The 16,906-nt window shown below is 39.8% G+C and overlaps 1 protein-coding gene across 2 annotated transcripts in view; it reads left to right on the forward strand.

Moving 5' to 3' along the window:
* The window catches only part of INKA2 (inka box actin regulator 2), a 43,360-nt gene that overhangs the window by 13,906 nt on the left and 12,548 nt on the right, over positions 1-16,906 (forward strand). The window contains exon 1 of one of the 2 annotated variants that reach the window (XM_089514412.1): positions 10,061-10,118. The exons of the other annotated variant lie outside the window; for it this stretch is intronic. Within the exon in view, the coding sequence (XP_089370538.1) occupies positions 10,098-10,118 (21 nt within the window). The 5' untranslated portion in view covers positions 10,061-10,097. Of the gene's footprint in view, positions 1-10,060; positions 10,119-16,906 lie in introns of those variants that run through there. 2 annotated transcript variants of the gene reach the window in all.

Genomic DNA, 16,906 nt, shown 5'->3' on the forward strand with positions numbered 1-16,906 from the left:
GGGTCATTTTCATGTCATATACTGTCTAACTGAGCAGCAAAATAAATTTGCAATGACAAAAAGAAGTATGTTAACTGAAGCTATTCTACAGTCTATACCCAGTATAAAATATTTCAGGATCAATATTCTATCTATGTAGCTGGCAATTAAAACAGATGAAGTTTCACTTTTTAAAAAGGCAAGCAATTTAACAGACAGATGGAGCTTTCTGGATATAATGGGGGTGGAAATTGAATCTGTTGACCCTGACTTTTTCTCCACTTTCTTCATTACCAGCCAGGTCATGACTTAAGCTATTAATTCACTCAGAACCAAAAGCAGTCTCTTTGTATCCTTAAATAAAGACAATAAACACCCTATGTACAGTTTAAGTGGGTGTTCACTTTTATTCCCCCTGTTAGCATTAATTAAAATGTCACTTTACATAGCATATACAAAAAAACCCTGTGCTTTTCTGCATCAACAGGAACAGAATAAATGTCACTTCTCACAGTAAGGTCTTTTAAGGATGGCCCGCTTAAAGAGGCAAATCTTGTTAATGGTTGGCAATATAAGGGAGGCAGAAGCAAACTGGACCCTGAATGCTCAAAGCTTAGCTTGGCTTTCTATACTGGGAGGTTTCAACCTATGACTATACAGGCAGGGAGGTGGTAGTGGTGGTGATGGTAGTAATAATAAGGACAGCATATATATTTTAGGGCTTCCTGTGAGAGGGATTAATTCTGAAGAATCCCACAGATATGGGGTGGGGGGTGGTCACATTATGATTTTTTCAGACAAATCAAATATAGAATCTCTCTCTCCCAACCTCTCCCTCCCTCCCTTTCTCTCTCCCCATCTCTCTCCCTCTCTCACACATATCCCTACACTAAATTAATGCCACATAGGATGGCTTGGAAAAGTCCTGTGAATCCATCCGTCATCTCAGCCAGTGCCCATACTGGTAGGGGTACTCGAAGAGAGCTAGTTCAAAAAAGTAATGTTTACAAACTTTGCTCCTTAAAATGCTGGTGGTTTATTGATTCTCTAAACAAATCTGGAATAGATAGCTTTGGGCCCCTTGAACTTAAATTTAGTCTAACATTTTACTGAGTGCATCTGAGCAGCCCAAAAATGGTTCCTGGCCTTACAACAGAGCAGGTCAGAAGCAGCATCTGCCAGTATATACTTTCACTACCATGTGTTGAAACTATATGTTAAACACTGTTTGTCTAAGTACACCCTGCACTGTACTTGATGTCAGCTCTCAGACAAGGCTGGTCCAAATGTCTGTGTGATCACACCTACCTAAAATAAATGTGTTCTGAATGAATGGAATACCTTTTTTACTTTCTAGTAGGGTGTGTTCTCCCATGCAAGATGATAACTACTAGTGCACTCATATTTCTTTCCAGATGGCTTTCATTCAGATAATTTGAATTGCCCAAATAGTAGCCCTTGGAAGTTGTGAACTTCTCAGCTGGCACTTTCATTCATTAGAAAGGGCAAAGGTATAGAGAGCAGGACTCAGAGAAGCCAATGTGTATTAGCTGTTACACTGTATTCCAACAAGTGACTTTCCCCTGACAATTTTGCAGTATCCCAACTGGATGTAATAAATGTGGAGTAAGAGAAGATGGGGAGTTACACTGCTGCAGCTGAATAACTGTGCTACTACTTGCCATATCTGAAAAATCTGGCTGCGTGTTCCTGAATATAAAGTACTAAAGCCCTGTACTTAAGAATTTTTAATTATGATGATAATATACAGATACATCTTGAAAGGTACATAAAGTCATAAGCATGGTTCTTTTTCCATGGGTTCAGATTTCCAAAAGTTTCTATCTACTATTTTAAATGACCATGTGGTTTTGTGCAGATACTGCTTCTTTGCCTGTGGTACACATCTTCATTGTTTTGTGATCAATCTATGATCAAAGTGGTTGTGCAGATTTTTGTAGCACTTCAGCTTACAGTCTGCAAAAGCAAAAATTCTTAGATTCATGACAGCTTTGCTCTAATATATGTATTCATGGAGGGGGCACTTGCCTTGAGTACCTACTGAGTATAAAAGTAATAACAATAATAATAAGGAAGGGGACATTGACTGTCTGTGTTATCTGCTTGTGTTGTTGTTGTGTGCGTTTAAATCATTTCTGACTTATGGCGATCCTAAAGCGAACCTGTTATGGGGCTTTCTTGGCAAGTTTCTTCAGAGGGGCTTTGCCATTGCTATCCTCTGAGGCTGAGAGAGTGTGACTGAGTGGCTTTCATGGCCACCGGGATTTGAATCCTATTTTCCTGAGTCTTAGTCTAATGCTCAAACCACTATACTTGTAGTGAATCAAAGGAGGATTTTGTTTTTAAAAAAGATTTTGTTTAAAGGAATTGTTTAAAGTTCTGGCACTGAAACATGTTCCTAAGCTCAGAGAATGCTCCATTGGCCCCTGTTCTTTCATTCTACGTCTTTGCACCTGGTTGGTGGATCTTGGCATTTCAACTAAAAAACGGAAGGCAGCATGACAAGTATGAAATCTGCTAACCCTTCCTTCAATAGTCAACTTCACTATTCTGTTGGCTTATCTGGAAATAGTCAGCAGCTGTAGTTAGGGAGCAGTCTATCTGCCAAGTCTATTCCCTCCAGTTTCCTCCTTTCCCCACCTGCATGCCCATTCACTGCCAGTCCCATGTGGCTCCTTTAAAAGCAACAACAGGAAAACACTCTTTGTATATTTTTGTGCACTGTTTTCAGACGAATGTCTGTCTCATTGAATAAAACATGTTTGTTCTTGTTTTAGAAAGGTAGGCAGCATTTTGGCCATTTTAAAAAAATATGCATGTGAAATGCATGCTAGTTTATTTTTAAAAGCCATATTCATAGAATGTGTTGTCTTCCCCCAAATGTATACATTTTTACTGCAGTTCTGCTAATCCAGGGAGTGGGTCATGTAATAAATTCATTCAGAAACACCTCTGTGTGGTGAATTTCTCCACATACCTAACTGGTTAGTGTGGGGAGATCTTCTTGCCAGTTGTGAGTCCTTCCCTCATGTCAAAACAATTATTAAGTGAAGAATATTGAGTCAGAGCTAGTGCCAAGTCAAAGGGGGGAAAGTTGCTTAATTCTTCCTGAGAAATTATTCACTTTAAATAATCTGAGTCAGTGTGAGACACAGGGTTCAGTCTGATAGCCATGCACTCTAAAGTAGTATTGTTTAGATCAATAGTACATGGAGGGAGTTGAAGCTTCTGAATAGATTGCTCATAGTCATTAGGTAATCTAGGTTGATGCCAGATTAGGTTAGAGTTCAGCATTACTGACTTGACTGTACAGTTCTGCACGCAGAGCTGGGAATCCCAGACAAGGTAAATGACTTCATCATGTATCATGTGGCAGGAAGGAATATGTTGATGCTTGTAGTGAATATTCTATTTGCCTGAAATTGTCTTATGTTCTTGTTAGAGTGAACCAGTCTTTGAATATTTTCATGGTTAGAAATGTGATATTTGGAGGTGGGGACAAATAAGTCTTCCCCAGAAAAATGTATAAAATTGAAATATTTTACATGTATTGGCTCAAAGTAATTTCTAAAATATAAGAGGAAGACTGTTATCTAAGACCACATATGATATAAGGTTAATAACAATTCCACATCTTGGTTTCCTTTTCTGAATTCTTTTTATAGGAATGAGTGCATTATGTCTGTTTGACAGTATGGAGTACTAGTCAAGACAAAATGGTTTTATCTCTTTAGCTAGTGCTGATGGTTTCTTCTGTTATTAATGATGGCAGTTTTCCAGCCCTGGAGTGTGACAAAACCAAAAAGGTTCCTTATAGTTCAGATGTTCCTTCCAGTTCAAGATCTTATAGCTCCATTTGCAACAATAAACAAACAAACAAACAAACAATTCAATTCAATTTGTAATTATATTCCAAATAGTTTGGTGTCAGAACAAATGATCTATACTTCATTTCTAATTTCTAAAGTTGCAAAGTGACTTTCAATCTGCAGGCTTCTCATATATTTTTTCTTCTTTTTAATTTCCAATCCCACTTTTAAAAAAGTCCCAGAAAAAAAAACTTTCCCCCCTTCATGGCATCATAATTCTTGCATTTGTTAATTTATTTATATTCCACATTTTCACCAGTTGTGGTACTCAGGGTTGCTTACAACTGTTAAAACAAACATAATTAAAAACTAACAGCATACCAAAAAATCAATTAAAGCATCATAAAATTAAAACCAATTCACACAAATTTAGGGTGGAAAAAAGTCCAGAACATTATACAAGGCCTGTTTCCTGGAAAATCAATTCCCAAAAGCCTCTGGAATTAAAAGGGGGTTACCTGCTTGCAGAAGAACAGTAAAGTGTGTGCCATTCCAGCTTCTCTGAGAAGGGAGTTCCAGAGCCTGAGAACAGACACCAAGAAGGTCCTCTCCCACGTTCCTCCAAAATGTACATTTGAGGGTGGTGAGATAGAAAAAATCTTGCCCAAAAGATCTCAAAACTTGGCAGGTTTGTATGGGAGAATGTTGTTCTCTAAGGAGATACTATCATGACAAGTATTTTCAGAGGGGGGTTGCCATTGTCATCTTCTGAGACTGAGAGAGTGTGACTTGCCCAGGGTTATCCAGTGGTTTCCAAATTCATACGCCAACAGTCAAACCACTACATCACCTGGTTCTCATATGGGAGAATATAGTCCTTGAAATGACCTATAAAATCCTATATGATTCAGGGTACGGTTATCTCCAGTAGTTTTCATTCTACCCAGAAGCAGATGGGCAGCCAGTGGGATTGTTGCAACAAGGGACAATCTGGCTGCATCTCTTTGGACTGGTTGAAGCTTTTGGGATACTCTCCAAGGGAAATCACATAGTATAGTGCATTATAGTAAACTAAACAGGATGTAACAAAGGCATGTGTCACTGTGGCCAGGTCTGACATCTCAGTGAAGAAGCACAGATGGTGTACAAGGCTTAACTGTACCAATGCACTTCTGGCCACCACCAAAACCTGAGCTTCTAGGGCTGAATCCAGATGTACACCTAAGATGCAGGCACTCTTCAGGCGGAGTGTAACCACATCCAACATAGAAGTTTATCACATTATTTACCTTCTGCTCTGCGATGGGAACCTCCTGGTGGGATCGCAGATGGCGCTTTTAAAGGGCAATGCTTCCATTTTCATCATGGAAGCGTTCTCATAATTGTTTAGAAAAGGGCCCTTTTTAAATAATGGATTAAATCGTTATTAAAAAAGGGCCCTTTTTTAAACAATTACAAGAATGCTTCCATGACAAAAATGAAATCATTCCACCTTAATAGTGCCATCCGCGATCCCACCAGGAGGCTCCCGTCACAGTTTGGTGACGTTTACACAACAGGAGCATGGCGGGAGCCCTTGGGTAGATAAACTCCATAGGCTGAATCTCTGTCTCCTGAACTGCCTTTTGACTATCCAGGACTACCTCTTTTCTTGTCATCCACTCCATTATTGACAACAGGCATAGGTTAAGACTGAAAAGCTTTCTTAGATTTAGGTGGGAAGGGATAACAGAGTTGGATTTCATTTACATACTGTGGGCTAAGTGTGTGATTACATGATTAGCTGACTTGTTGGAGCTAAAATTTGGGTCTGGTAAGTGCATAGATGTGAGATTGGCAGGGAACCTGTGGCTAGGGTCTGGTAAGTGCAACGATGTGAGACTGGCAGGGATCTTGTGGCTAGTAACCTCATTCTGCTTTGAGTTCTATGGTTAGGAAAAAAGCTGGCCTATTGAAAGCTTGAAATAGTTGAGATCCTATTTTTGCAATAAAATCAGTGATACAAGAAAGAGAATATGTCTGTGCCTTGATCCAGGGTGCCAGAATAACATTCACATGTAAGGATCTCATTTGGACCTTAGACAGCCTCGCTTGAGTAGAATTTTATGGCCCAACATTAAAATCCTGCTCCTCTAATTTTCAGCTCATATATTTGGCTATGAAATTAAATTCTCTGAGGGGAAGAAATTAGTTTTCCCCCTTAAGCGATAAAGAAAGCAAATGACTGAATGAGAGCCAAAGACAGTATCTTTTCAATTTCCTGTCCATAAATACAGCTGAAATGCCACAGAGTGGCATCAGTATGAGCTCAAAGAGATGTGGGGACACAGAAGTGCCTCTGTGTGTGCTTAGTCAAGAACAGCTTTGGCAAATAATTGTTTGTGGATTTGTTATGGAATAAGTGCTGTTAGCTTGCCAACACCCTCAGACACGTTATCAGCTGAGATGCTATCACTTAATCACAAGGAGGCTGCAAGAAAAACTAATTTTCAGGGATACAGGTTATTCATTTAATATTGCATTATCTTATTTTGACTAAAGGCACAGCCTGTTTGGGTAATAGAAGGGACAGCAGTTTACCAGTTCTCCTTCTGAACTACCTAGAACAGTGTAAAATTCCCATAGTACCTCAACTAGCAGAGAGGAACAGATCCCAAAGTAACTTTTCCAGGCTTTGGTCAAGGCAGTGGTGTCATTAGGTTTGGCATCACCCAATACAGTAACTCATGGTGTCACGCACACACCCGACTGAGCTCTTCCCAGACCAGAATATAGAGAATCATAGGCCCAATCCAGATGGGCCTATTGTGCGTCCTCATCACGTGCTAGGGGTTGGCCGAGGGCACACCGCCCATACTTGCCTCACCCCTAGCACGTGACAAGGGCGTGAAAATGGCAGCACCCTGTACACACGGGCACCACCATTTTGATGCGACAGACGCTTAGCATCCGCACGTCACACCCCCATAATGACGTTGTGAGTGCGCCATTGGCACACTGTGGCACTGTTATGGTGCCGCAGAAAGAACCCGCTTTTTGCAGGTTCTTTTTGCTGCGCAAGGGAGCCACGTGGTTTGTCCACTGCAGCTTCCTCGTGCAGCAAAACAAGGCCCTTTTTGGGCAGTCTGTATTCCGCTATAGAATCCTAGAGTTGGAAGAGACCACAAGGGCCATCCAGTCCAATCCCCTGCCATGCAGGAACTCTCAGTCAAAGCATACCTGACAGATGGCCATCCTTAGTAATATTTTTTTGTACTTAATGTTACTCATCAATCATAATTCTCATATATCACGTAATGTAATGGTAATAGTTGTGACATAATCAACTACCAAAATTAAAATTATATCTTTAAATTAAAATATCATATGTACAATCTAAATGTATTTACATGTACAAAGTTTCATGGGGTTAAAGTGAAAATTGGGTAAGATATGATGTTTTTAAATAACATTTTAAAAGAATTTTTAAAAACATTCAATTTAAATTCAATTTAAATAAAACAAAAAAGGGATCTCTCCTTTCTCCTCCCACTGAGCTTCGCCACGTACACAATATCTTCAGAACTTTAAAGGAACACAGCCAAACAACACAGCCACAAAGACAGCTATTTGGTGAGCAGTTGTGTCACCCTGTGTGGCCCACTCTGGTGCCCCAACAAACTACAAATTTCATTCCAAAATTCCATTCCTTGAGCTGTGGCAGTTAAAGTGGTGTCAAACCAGATTATTTCCCCAGTCTGTATGCAGCCTTAGACACCTGTAGATCCAAGAGCAGGTATAAATCTGTTATGAGTGCAGCTAGTTCCCGCTCTTTCCAAAAGTAGTTGCAAAATTGGGGATTAGGTATGGAGTCTGTTGAAAGCAGCAACTAAGGTGCAATTTGGGGCTGCTCTGCCTGTCTGGCCAGAGAGGAAGATGAACAGCACTGTACCAACCATAGTCCCAGCAAGTGAACCCTCAGTATTTGGTACATAAGGCCATTTTGGTGCATATTAAGTGACTGTGGGTTGATCTTTTGGGAGCAGACCTGGTACCTACTCTCAACAAATCAAGAGATACAAGATGCGAGATGGCCCATATATGAAGCTGGCCCCAAATAAAGGGCATCCGATATACCTGGGATCCTGCACTTGGAAGGAACATGTGGCCCTTCTGCTGTGGTTAGACTGCAGTTTCCATCATTCTTCATCACTCCGACTGTGTTGGCTGTGAACCATGTCAACTGCACCTTTCCCCTCTACCCTGAAAACATGAACAATATTGACCTGATATATATTCCCCTGCACTCCAGGAATAGAATATTCCTTGTAATGAATGAAACATCACTCCTTGATTTGTATCCCCTCCCTCCTTCTAGCTTCTACATAAGCAACTGTGCATCATCCTCACTCCAACAAAATGCTCCATATATTCTGTTCCTGAAGAGACGCTGTCTGGGTGGTGATTTCAGTAACTTAATTAGCCACACAGGCAATATTGTTTAAATGCACTTATAGTAATATGCATTATCTTATTGACCTCCTGTTACCATCCTTGTCTCCATTGGAAGAATCTGATGCTGAAGAGCAATCAGGTTCACAAATTGACAGCCCGAAATGGGAAGGAAAGTAAGAGGGTGGGAGAGGACTCAGTGAAAGGAACTGCTTCTTCATTGTGCATGTATGGTCATAAAACACCAGCAAAGACCAAAAAAATGAATGGATAAACATGCTGTTCAGGGCAAAATGCTTTCTACCATTATGTATGGTTTATTGGGAGGGGGATTTTCGGTTGATTATTATTGTTCTGCTTAGATCATGTCAAGTTATGAAGAGTGGTATGAAGAGGGTGAGTGGTATGAAGAGGGTGAGCCATTAGAAAGGAAGGGTTTTTTTCTAGACTGAAATAGGTAAACTGTTAAGCTTCATGCTTTAAACCATTTTAAAACTGGTGGCAGGTTGAGTAAAATCTGACTTTCAGTCTGTTTCAGCTCCATCAGATTGCATCCCTCTGGTCTCAGTGATTCCCTATGGAACTGTTCCTCCCCCATTTATGTCAGCCCTATTTTCTATAATGTGTCCAGGAACACAACCCTGACATAAACTGAAACTTACCTGTACTTCTCAAAATGTACAGAGTCTTAGTCTAAGTGTACTATGAACCACACAAAAGCAAGAACGTTATTGGCTAGAGAAAACTGTTCCTTTAATATACCAAACATACTTTTAGACTATGCCAAGTTAAACATAATGCATGTTATGCTCCTAAAGTAACAAGAGAGACTTTCAATCTGTAAAGAGTGGTAATAGTTACTGTTTGTGTGGTTTCCCCCCATTTTTCTAAGAATCTTAATTTCCCCTGAAGGGAAAAAATCAAGGAATACTCCCCCCCCCCCCGCCCGGTTCAAAATTTCCATAATTTTTACATCTCTAAGGAGCACTGCACCCTTCAACATCATTTTTAGGTTCTACTTGTTCTAGTTCTACATGTGCCCAGTGACAACTGGTGGCTCTGATGTCAGTGGAGCAGTAAATCCACTTAGGATTTTAGTCCACACTTAAAGGTGTTGTCCATTGGGCTGAACCTATTTGCAATTTTGATGGTTCCTTAAACGTCTGAATAATAATAATAATAAAAAAAAAAACTGGACCAGATTGGAGCCAAACAGGGTCAGCCTTTGTTAGTACTTGGATGAAAACCCAAGATGTATATAGCTAGCAGTAATTGTATCAGAAATTGTGAAGTACTGATAGGAGGTAGCCTTGCATGCAAATTTAGTCAGATAAGGCCAGGGGGAAAGCTGAGTCAGTTCCTCTGACTTTGCCATTCCTTCTTAGGTCATGGGGAAATGCGGTTTGTAGTTTATCCATGTGGCGCCAACCTTAAAACACCTTTGACTCATAGGACTAAGAGGTAGAAGCTTTGGTGGATTACCCTGTAGAGAAATGAGATTAGCACCCTTTGGGTAAATTCCTTTGGTTGATTGTAAAGCTTCAGAGAATTACACAAGACATACTTTAGTCCCAAACAACTTGAAACCAGTTTTTGTCTCTGAATCTCCCAATAGCAATATATGAAAGAAATCACTTTCTAGTGCTTTTTTCATTGACATTTCATAAATCATTCCTCATTACTCTCCAACTAATCCAGGTTAAAGATACTGTAGAACTGAGTGTACCTAACTGCATCAGAAATATTGTGGCATAGTTTTCAGATATTCATCCATATGACTTTTCAACATCCAGGACTGTCTCCTAGCAGTGTACTGACAGGACAGGAGCTCTACCTTGCAAACTGGGAAGATTTGACATGCCCAGAGGTGTTAAAAAGGTAATGGTTTCCTTACATGAATGTCATGCTGGAGCAAACAGGTAATATGAATATTTAATTCTGCCCTGTTTGCTTTGACCCTGCCCTGTGAGCTTGGACTTGCCTATTGCTGGAATGTAGCCCCTGAAATCCTTCCCAGATTATGATTTACCAATATACTCTCCAAATGTCTTCACACTATAGTAGCTGAACCCCAGCATCAGCAGGTTTCCTTCTTGGTAATACATAATGAGAAGGTAGCCTTCCTGTAGGGAAAAAAACAACATTATTCCTATAGAACAAGCACATTATTTTTTCTTTTCCTAGACAGAAGGGGGGGGGAGGATCTCAGGGTAGGTGATGAAATGAGATGAAAAAGGTCTTAGCCAAGACACTTGACAGAACTGCTACCTGCAGTTCACCACATGGGAGAGCTTAATACAGGCATAGAAACCCCTACAATTTAAAACAAGGCCAGAAAAACCATGCCCTTGGCTAAGAAGCAGCTATTCCCATGATCCTTCACAGCATTGGCCAAGAGGACAAGAACTGGGAGGGGTGGGATTGGAGCACAACAGTACAGCCTCTCCCACTCTGATTTAGAAGTAAATGCCTTCTTAATATTAAATTTAGAAATCATGTGTGAATGTGCATGCAGCTACCAGCTTCGAGATGCTGTTGGCAGCTGAAATGCCTGAAAGAGGGGGATAGAGAACATGAGCAGAATCACACCATTCACACTACATAAGTGCCTGAGAGGTTGAACTGCAGTGGAAGGGACCTATCACATGAAGGCAACGCATTGTCCAATCCTATCATATATTACAAGAAACTATTATAAAATAATATACCTAAGAAACCAAGTGCTAGAAATGTCATGAAATTTCTTAAATTAACATACCAAACTGGTCAGCAAGGTAAGGTTGTTTTCCTAAAAGGTTGACTTGAGGACAAAATCCAATAGTAGACCCTTAATCTGAGACAGGTTGTACAGGGAGATGCAACTTCACCAGCTGATCCCAAGCCCAGAAACATTACTGAAGGAGTTGGGATTACATACCCTCCAACTGTCCCTGTTTGGGAAAAAACAGTCCTGATCTGTTTTGCCACTGTTTTTTAGCTGCTTTTGACATGATCTTGTTTCTCCGCCTTCTGCCTCCCCCCCCCCTCTTTTCTTCAACTTGCTTCAAACTAAGTTCAACGTGCAAAACTGGTTTTCACTCAATACTTCATGGAGGTGTGAAGAAGAGGAGGCAGAATCTTGTCTTTCCCAGTAGGCTCAAGCAAAAACAAACTGCTGCAGCCTCTTCGATTGTGTGTTTTTTCCATTCATATCCTTTGCTATCTTGACTTTACTCCAGTGTTGCTTGGCCACATGTGTTTCAGTTCTCATCTATGAAATGTTGCAGGGTATGGGACTACAGCATGTTGCTGGAAAGGGAGAAAGCTGCAGTTCAAAAAGCAGTCTTTCCAAGTTCTGAATTCTGGTTAAGAATTCTCCTGATGCCCTCAGTCTGAACAGTCTGATTTTTCAGGAAATGCTTGGGACTAAAGGTGTTTTGGATTTGGGAGTTTTTCAAGTTTTAGAATATTTGCACATACATACTAAGATATCCTGGAGATTGGACCCAAGTCTAAACATTACATTCATCAATGTTTTGTGTACACCTTATACACATAGCCAGAAGGTAATTTTATGCACAATATTTTAAATCTTTTGTGCATGAAACAAAGTTTGTGAACACTGAACCATCAAAAAGGAAAAGTGTCTCTGTCTCAGCAACCCATGCAGACAATTTGGAATATTTTAGATTTGAAATTCCAGATAAGGGAAACTCAACCTGTATAATAGTATGAAAACTTGAGCTTTTAGGAGCCCTGGCAGCAAGGAGCCCTGGTGGTGCAGTGGTTAAATGCCTGTTACTGCAGCCACTCACTCACAAACCATAAGGCTGCGTGTGAACAAAAGGGCTCAAGCCCGACTCAGGCTTGCATCCTTCCGAGGTCACTAAAATGATTACCCAGATTGTTGGGGGCAATTAGCTTACACTTTGTAAACAGCTTAGGGAGTGCTTAAGTGCACTGATAAGCAGTATAGAAATGTACTTGCTATTGTTATTGCTAGTGTGGTCATTTGTTGGGAAAGAACTGACAAATTGGGGTGATTTGGATATCTGTTTCACATAAGAAGTGTTAGACATAAACTCATATGTACATTTGATTTTCTTTATTAACTGCAACTAGCAAGCAACCTAACTAGGGACACATTTGCATACCTCAGGCATTTTTAGGGAGAAGTTGTCTAAAATGAAGCAGTGTAACGTCTTTATAGCTCTTTGGTTTATTTATATATGTCACGTTGATAGCTGCCCAGGGGCCTGGAGTGTCATAGAGGGAAATTTTTCAATTTTATTCCCATAACTGCACAATTGCATAAAGTCACCATTCTTAGGTGACTGGCATGTTTTGTCCATCCTCTCCTGTGTGATAATAATCATTGTTGTGTTGAGTAGGTCTAGCTCTCAAGGGACCACTCTTACATGTTCTTCTGAAATGGTCTATTTCACTTTATAAGGGCTTGAACTGAAGAACACCTCAGTGGATTATTAATTTTGTCTTGGGTTGGGGTTTAAAAATTACAGTATTGTAACTTCTTCAGTGAAAGATGTCCTTCAGTATGAACACCAGGGGTTCATAACTACAACCATACATCTTTCCCACCACTGAATAAACTCCTCAGTGGTACTGATGTAATTTCATTTCTGAAAAAGAAACGCCGATCATAGTATCCTCTTTGACTAATCTAAATATTGTTCATTGGGGATTCTGTTTCCTCCTCTTCCTTATTAACAGCTGCTGTAGCAATCCCCTCTTTCCTGTTCCCAGGGTTTCACTGAACAATAACTTCCTCTCGCAACACCTCTGTTCACCCAAGGGCTGGACATCTGTCTTCCTTCCAATTATGAGAAGCTTCTTCTGACTTCTCATTCAGTTGGACTATGTTATCACTCTTTCCCCCTGGTCTGTACCAAAATATTATCACAGTCATAGGCAGCACAGATGTGATGATGAACTAAAACAAAAACAAGTTTGATCCCAGAAGACTACATGGCACTGAATTATAGGGAAATACATTCTAGAAGTTGAGCTCCAGATCTTGTAGAGATAAATGATTTGCGAGATAAGGTTTTAGAGGTACAACACTGAGATGAATGTCTTTATCTACTTATTTAGAGAACCCTGAAATGTTTGAAAAAGATAAGAAAAGACAAATGAAGAGACACACAGTTTAGGATGTTTCTCCCCTATATTATTATTCATCATGCAAGCTCTCTTAAGTTCTCGCTTTTCTGCTTCTTTGGCATCAGGTGACCTTGCATCTTGTTACATTGCATAAAATCACAATTAATTGCTAAAATCTGAAAAACACTATACAATACATTGCATTTTTTCATGATTGTACCTGTGGCTACTTAAAAGCAAGTGAAATATGTATAGCATGTTTCATTTGATTTTAAGTACCCACCATTTAAAATTTTAAACAGATAATTCACTTTGCAGTTCACAAACAACCACATGCAGGTTTAGCCTCCCTTATCCAAAGTCCGAAATATTAAAAAAAAAATGAAACATTTTTCTGATGGTTCAGTGTACACAAATGTTGAATCAGGCCTAAAATTATTTAAAAATATTATATAAAACTACCTTCATGCTATGAGTATAATGTGTATTTGAAGCATGTATATGAGTCCCTATATTGGTAGAAAAGCAGGATATAAAATAATAACAACAGCAGCAATAACAATATATGAAGTTTGTGTTTAGACTTGGGTCCTATCTCCAAGATATCTTGATTATGTACTTATATGCAAATATAGGTATTCCAATTTTTTTTAAAAAAAATCCAAAATGACAAACACTTCTGGTCCCGAGCATTTTGGATAACAAGAGACTCAACTTGTATCTACAAATTTTCAAAACTAGTCTGAACTCATTTCAACCTAAAGCTTGTTTGTATATTCAGAACTGGAACCATAACCTATTTGTTTGTTTATTCCTACACTTATATACTCTTTTTCATTTTTAATGTACCAAGGATGTGTTTAAAAGGATAAAAATAATCAAACAATAAAAATACTACAATTCATAAAACCATTTGTTAAAAACCAGAGGTAATTTGAAGAGGTCTTACCATCATTTACTTCCAAGCATGAGCTGCAAGCAGATCAGGGCTAAAGTTTTCCCAAATGGCTTTCTATAAATATGTGTGCCTCCCTATTATGGTATCTCGCTGAACACTGGAATAGTAGAGCTGACAACAGGCAAAAAGCCATCTGAAAAATACTTACTAACTGATAAGTTAAATAAGTAATATAAATATGACATCATTATATATATCTGTTTATAAGAAATTCATATTATAGTATAAAATGTGTATGTTAAAATAATTGCTGCCTGAAAGATAATTTCACATAATACACTACAAATATATTAAGATTTATTAGACTGGCCACTTAAGCACTGCCAAAAAAAGAGGACATGAAAACAGATTTGCGTAGTCAAAGAAATGTGTTTAAAAATAATTACTGTAATTAGAAATAATAATACCTGCTCAGTCTGCTAACTGTTGGTTGGCAATTTCATGGACTTGGCTTTCCCTTCCCATAGATGATTATCTTTAAGCCAGGCTTGGACTGATTCCTAGGATGCTTCTAGGAAGTGGGAACTGAATGTGGCAAGTGCTTTGACACAGTTCTTAGCATCAACAAAAGGCTCAAGATGGGCCCACTTGTTTCCAAAGCCTGGTTGATGCTCTTTTCTCCCATCCACCATACACAGATGTTGGAGGAGGGAGTAGGCCACAGGCAGACATGAACGCAGTAAGGCATTAAAGAAAGAGGCTGCTCAAATCTAGCAAGTTTCAGCTGCCTTTCCTTACCAAGGTCCTGGTAAAAATACAACTGCTAGCATAGTGCCAGCATTGGGCGGAGTTGACAGAAAACTTGGAGCCATATCCTCCCTACTAGTGGCAGTGATGCATTCATGTCTTCTATTCCAAGTCTCAATTCAAGTCTCAATTTAAGCCTCAAGTCTCTATCTTCAAGTCTCAAGTTGAGTCTCAAGTCTGGGAATGAACTTTAATAGGAAAAAGGAGGTCGTTATGGGATGTGTTTTGGGGGGGCAGTTTCAGTAACTAGGAAATCAAGAAGACATGCATAGAGTTAGGTTTAAAAATTCTTGCAAAGGAACAACAAATGTTTTAGGCAACGGACCTGAGGCAGAAGGATCCTTCTAAAGCTTTTCAGAAGCTTTAGAAGACTCCTTTGATCTGTTGTGGGAACTGACTCAACAGTCAGTGATGCTGCTGAGTTAGCTGGTCACTAAAAATATACAAGTCTAGTGCATCATTTATTGCCGAGTCAAGTTCAAATCCAATCATGAGTCAGTTGACTCAAGTCTACATCACTGACTGTTGAGTAAAAGATATCTGAAAAGTGGGGCTGCTGTGTTACATATGCATCCTTTCCAATTCAAAAAGTGTAATAACCTATATATCTTTAAAGGTCAAAACACCTATATATCCCTGATCTGATCTTTGGCAATTTATAAAACATGTATTATGGACTAGATCAGTCCAGGGGTACATATAAAGTAGCAAAGACATAGACCATCCTTCCCCAACCCACTGTCCTCCAGATGTATTGGACTACAATCCTCATCACCCCCAACCAATAGCCATACAGATGGGGAATGATGTGAATTGTCCTTTCATGCTACACTATAATCCTGCTTTCTTTTAATCTTGTTCCACTTTATGGAATCCTTGGATTTACAGTTTAGGGAGGGGATTCAGAATTTTCTTTCAGAGGTCAATAGTTCGGCACCAAACTACAAATCCCAGTATGCCATAGAATGTTGCAATGGCAATTGGATTCATAATGCTGTAATTGTGCAGCGTGAAAGAGCCCATTTCAGTTGTGCCAGGAAGAACTATTTTAGAACTATTTTGTTTATTTTCTTTTATCGCTGTGTTTTCTTCCACTGAGAAATGTATGTGAAATATACATTTTTATCTTTGATTCTTCTCTGTCGTGTATCCCTTAGATCCAGACCACAGCCAAGGCTTGTAGATTCTTTTTGTACAATATTGCCAAAATCCGACCATATCTCTCCGCCTCTACTGCCAAGATCCTGGTCCATGCCCTAGTGATCTCACAACTTGATTACTGTAACATCCTCCTGGCTGGGCTTCCTCTTTCTCACCTCCGTCCTTTAATCTCTGTCCAGCATTCAGCTGCATGCATTATCAGTTCCACCCACCACTCTGACCACATCTCTCCTGTGTTGGCATCCCTTCACTGGCTCCCCCTCCCTTTCCGCATTCAGTATAAGCTCCTGCTGTCGACATTTAAAGCCCTCCACGGACTGGCCCCTCCTTACTTATCAGACCTTCTTTCTCCTCACCTTCCAACTAGGGCCCTCCGTTCTGGTAGTCAAGGGCTGCTGTCTCAGCCCAGGATTTCCTCTGCCCCATCCCGGATTCGCCCCTTTTCACTTGCTGCCCCTCACTCCTGGAACCGTCTTCCCCCACAAGCAAGAGCCATCACTTCTTTAACCAGCTTCAAAATGGAGTTGAAAACCATCCTGTTCAGAGAAGCCTTCCCAGGCATTGCATAATTGTCGCTTACTATTTGATGTTCTTTTGGTGCCTGTTTATCAAACCATTTCCTGTATTGCTATGTACTGTATATGCATTGTCCTACTTGAGAGTATGTATTTTCCCTGGAAAATGATTAACCATCCATTAT

This window comes from Sceloporus occidentalis, unplaced genomic scaffold, assembly GCF_023333645.1.
Source record: "Sceloporus occidentalis isolate IW3139 unplaced genomic scaffold, rSceOcc1.0.p SCAF_3, whole genome shotgun sequence".
Classification (NCBI taxonomy): Eukaryota; Metazoa; Chordata; class Lepidosauria; order Squamata; family Phrynosomatidae; genus Sceloporus; species Sceloporus occidentalis.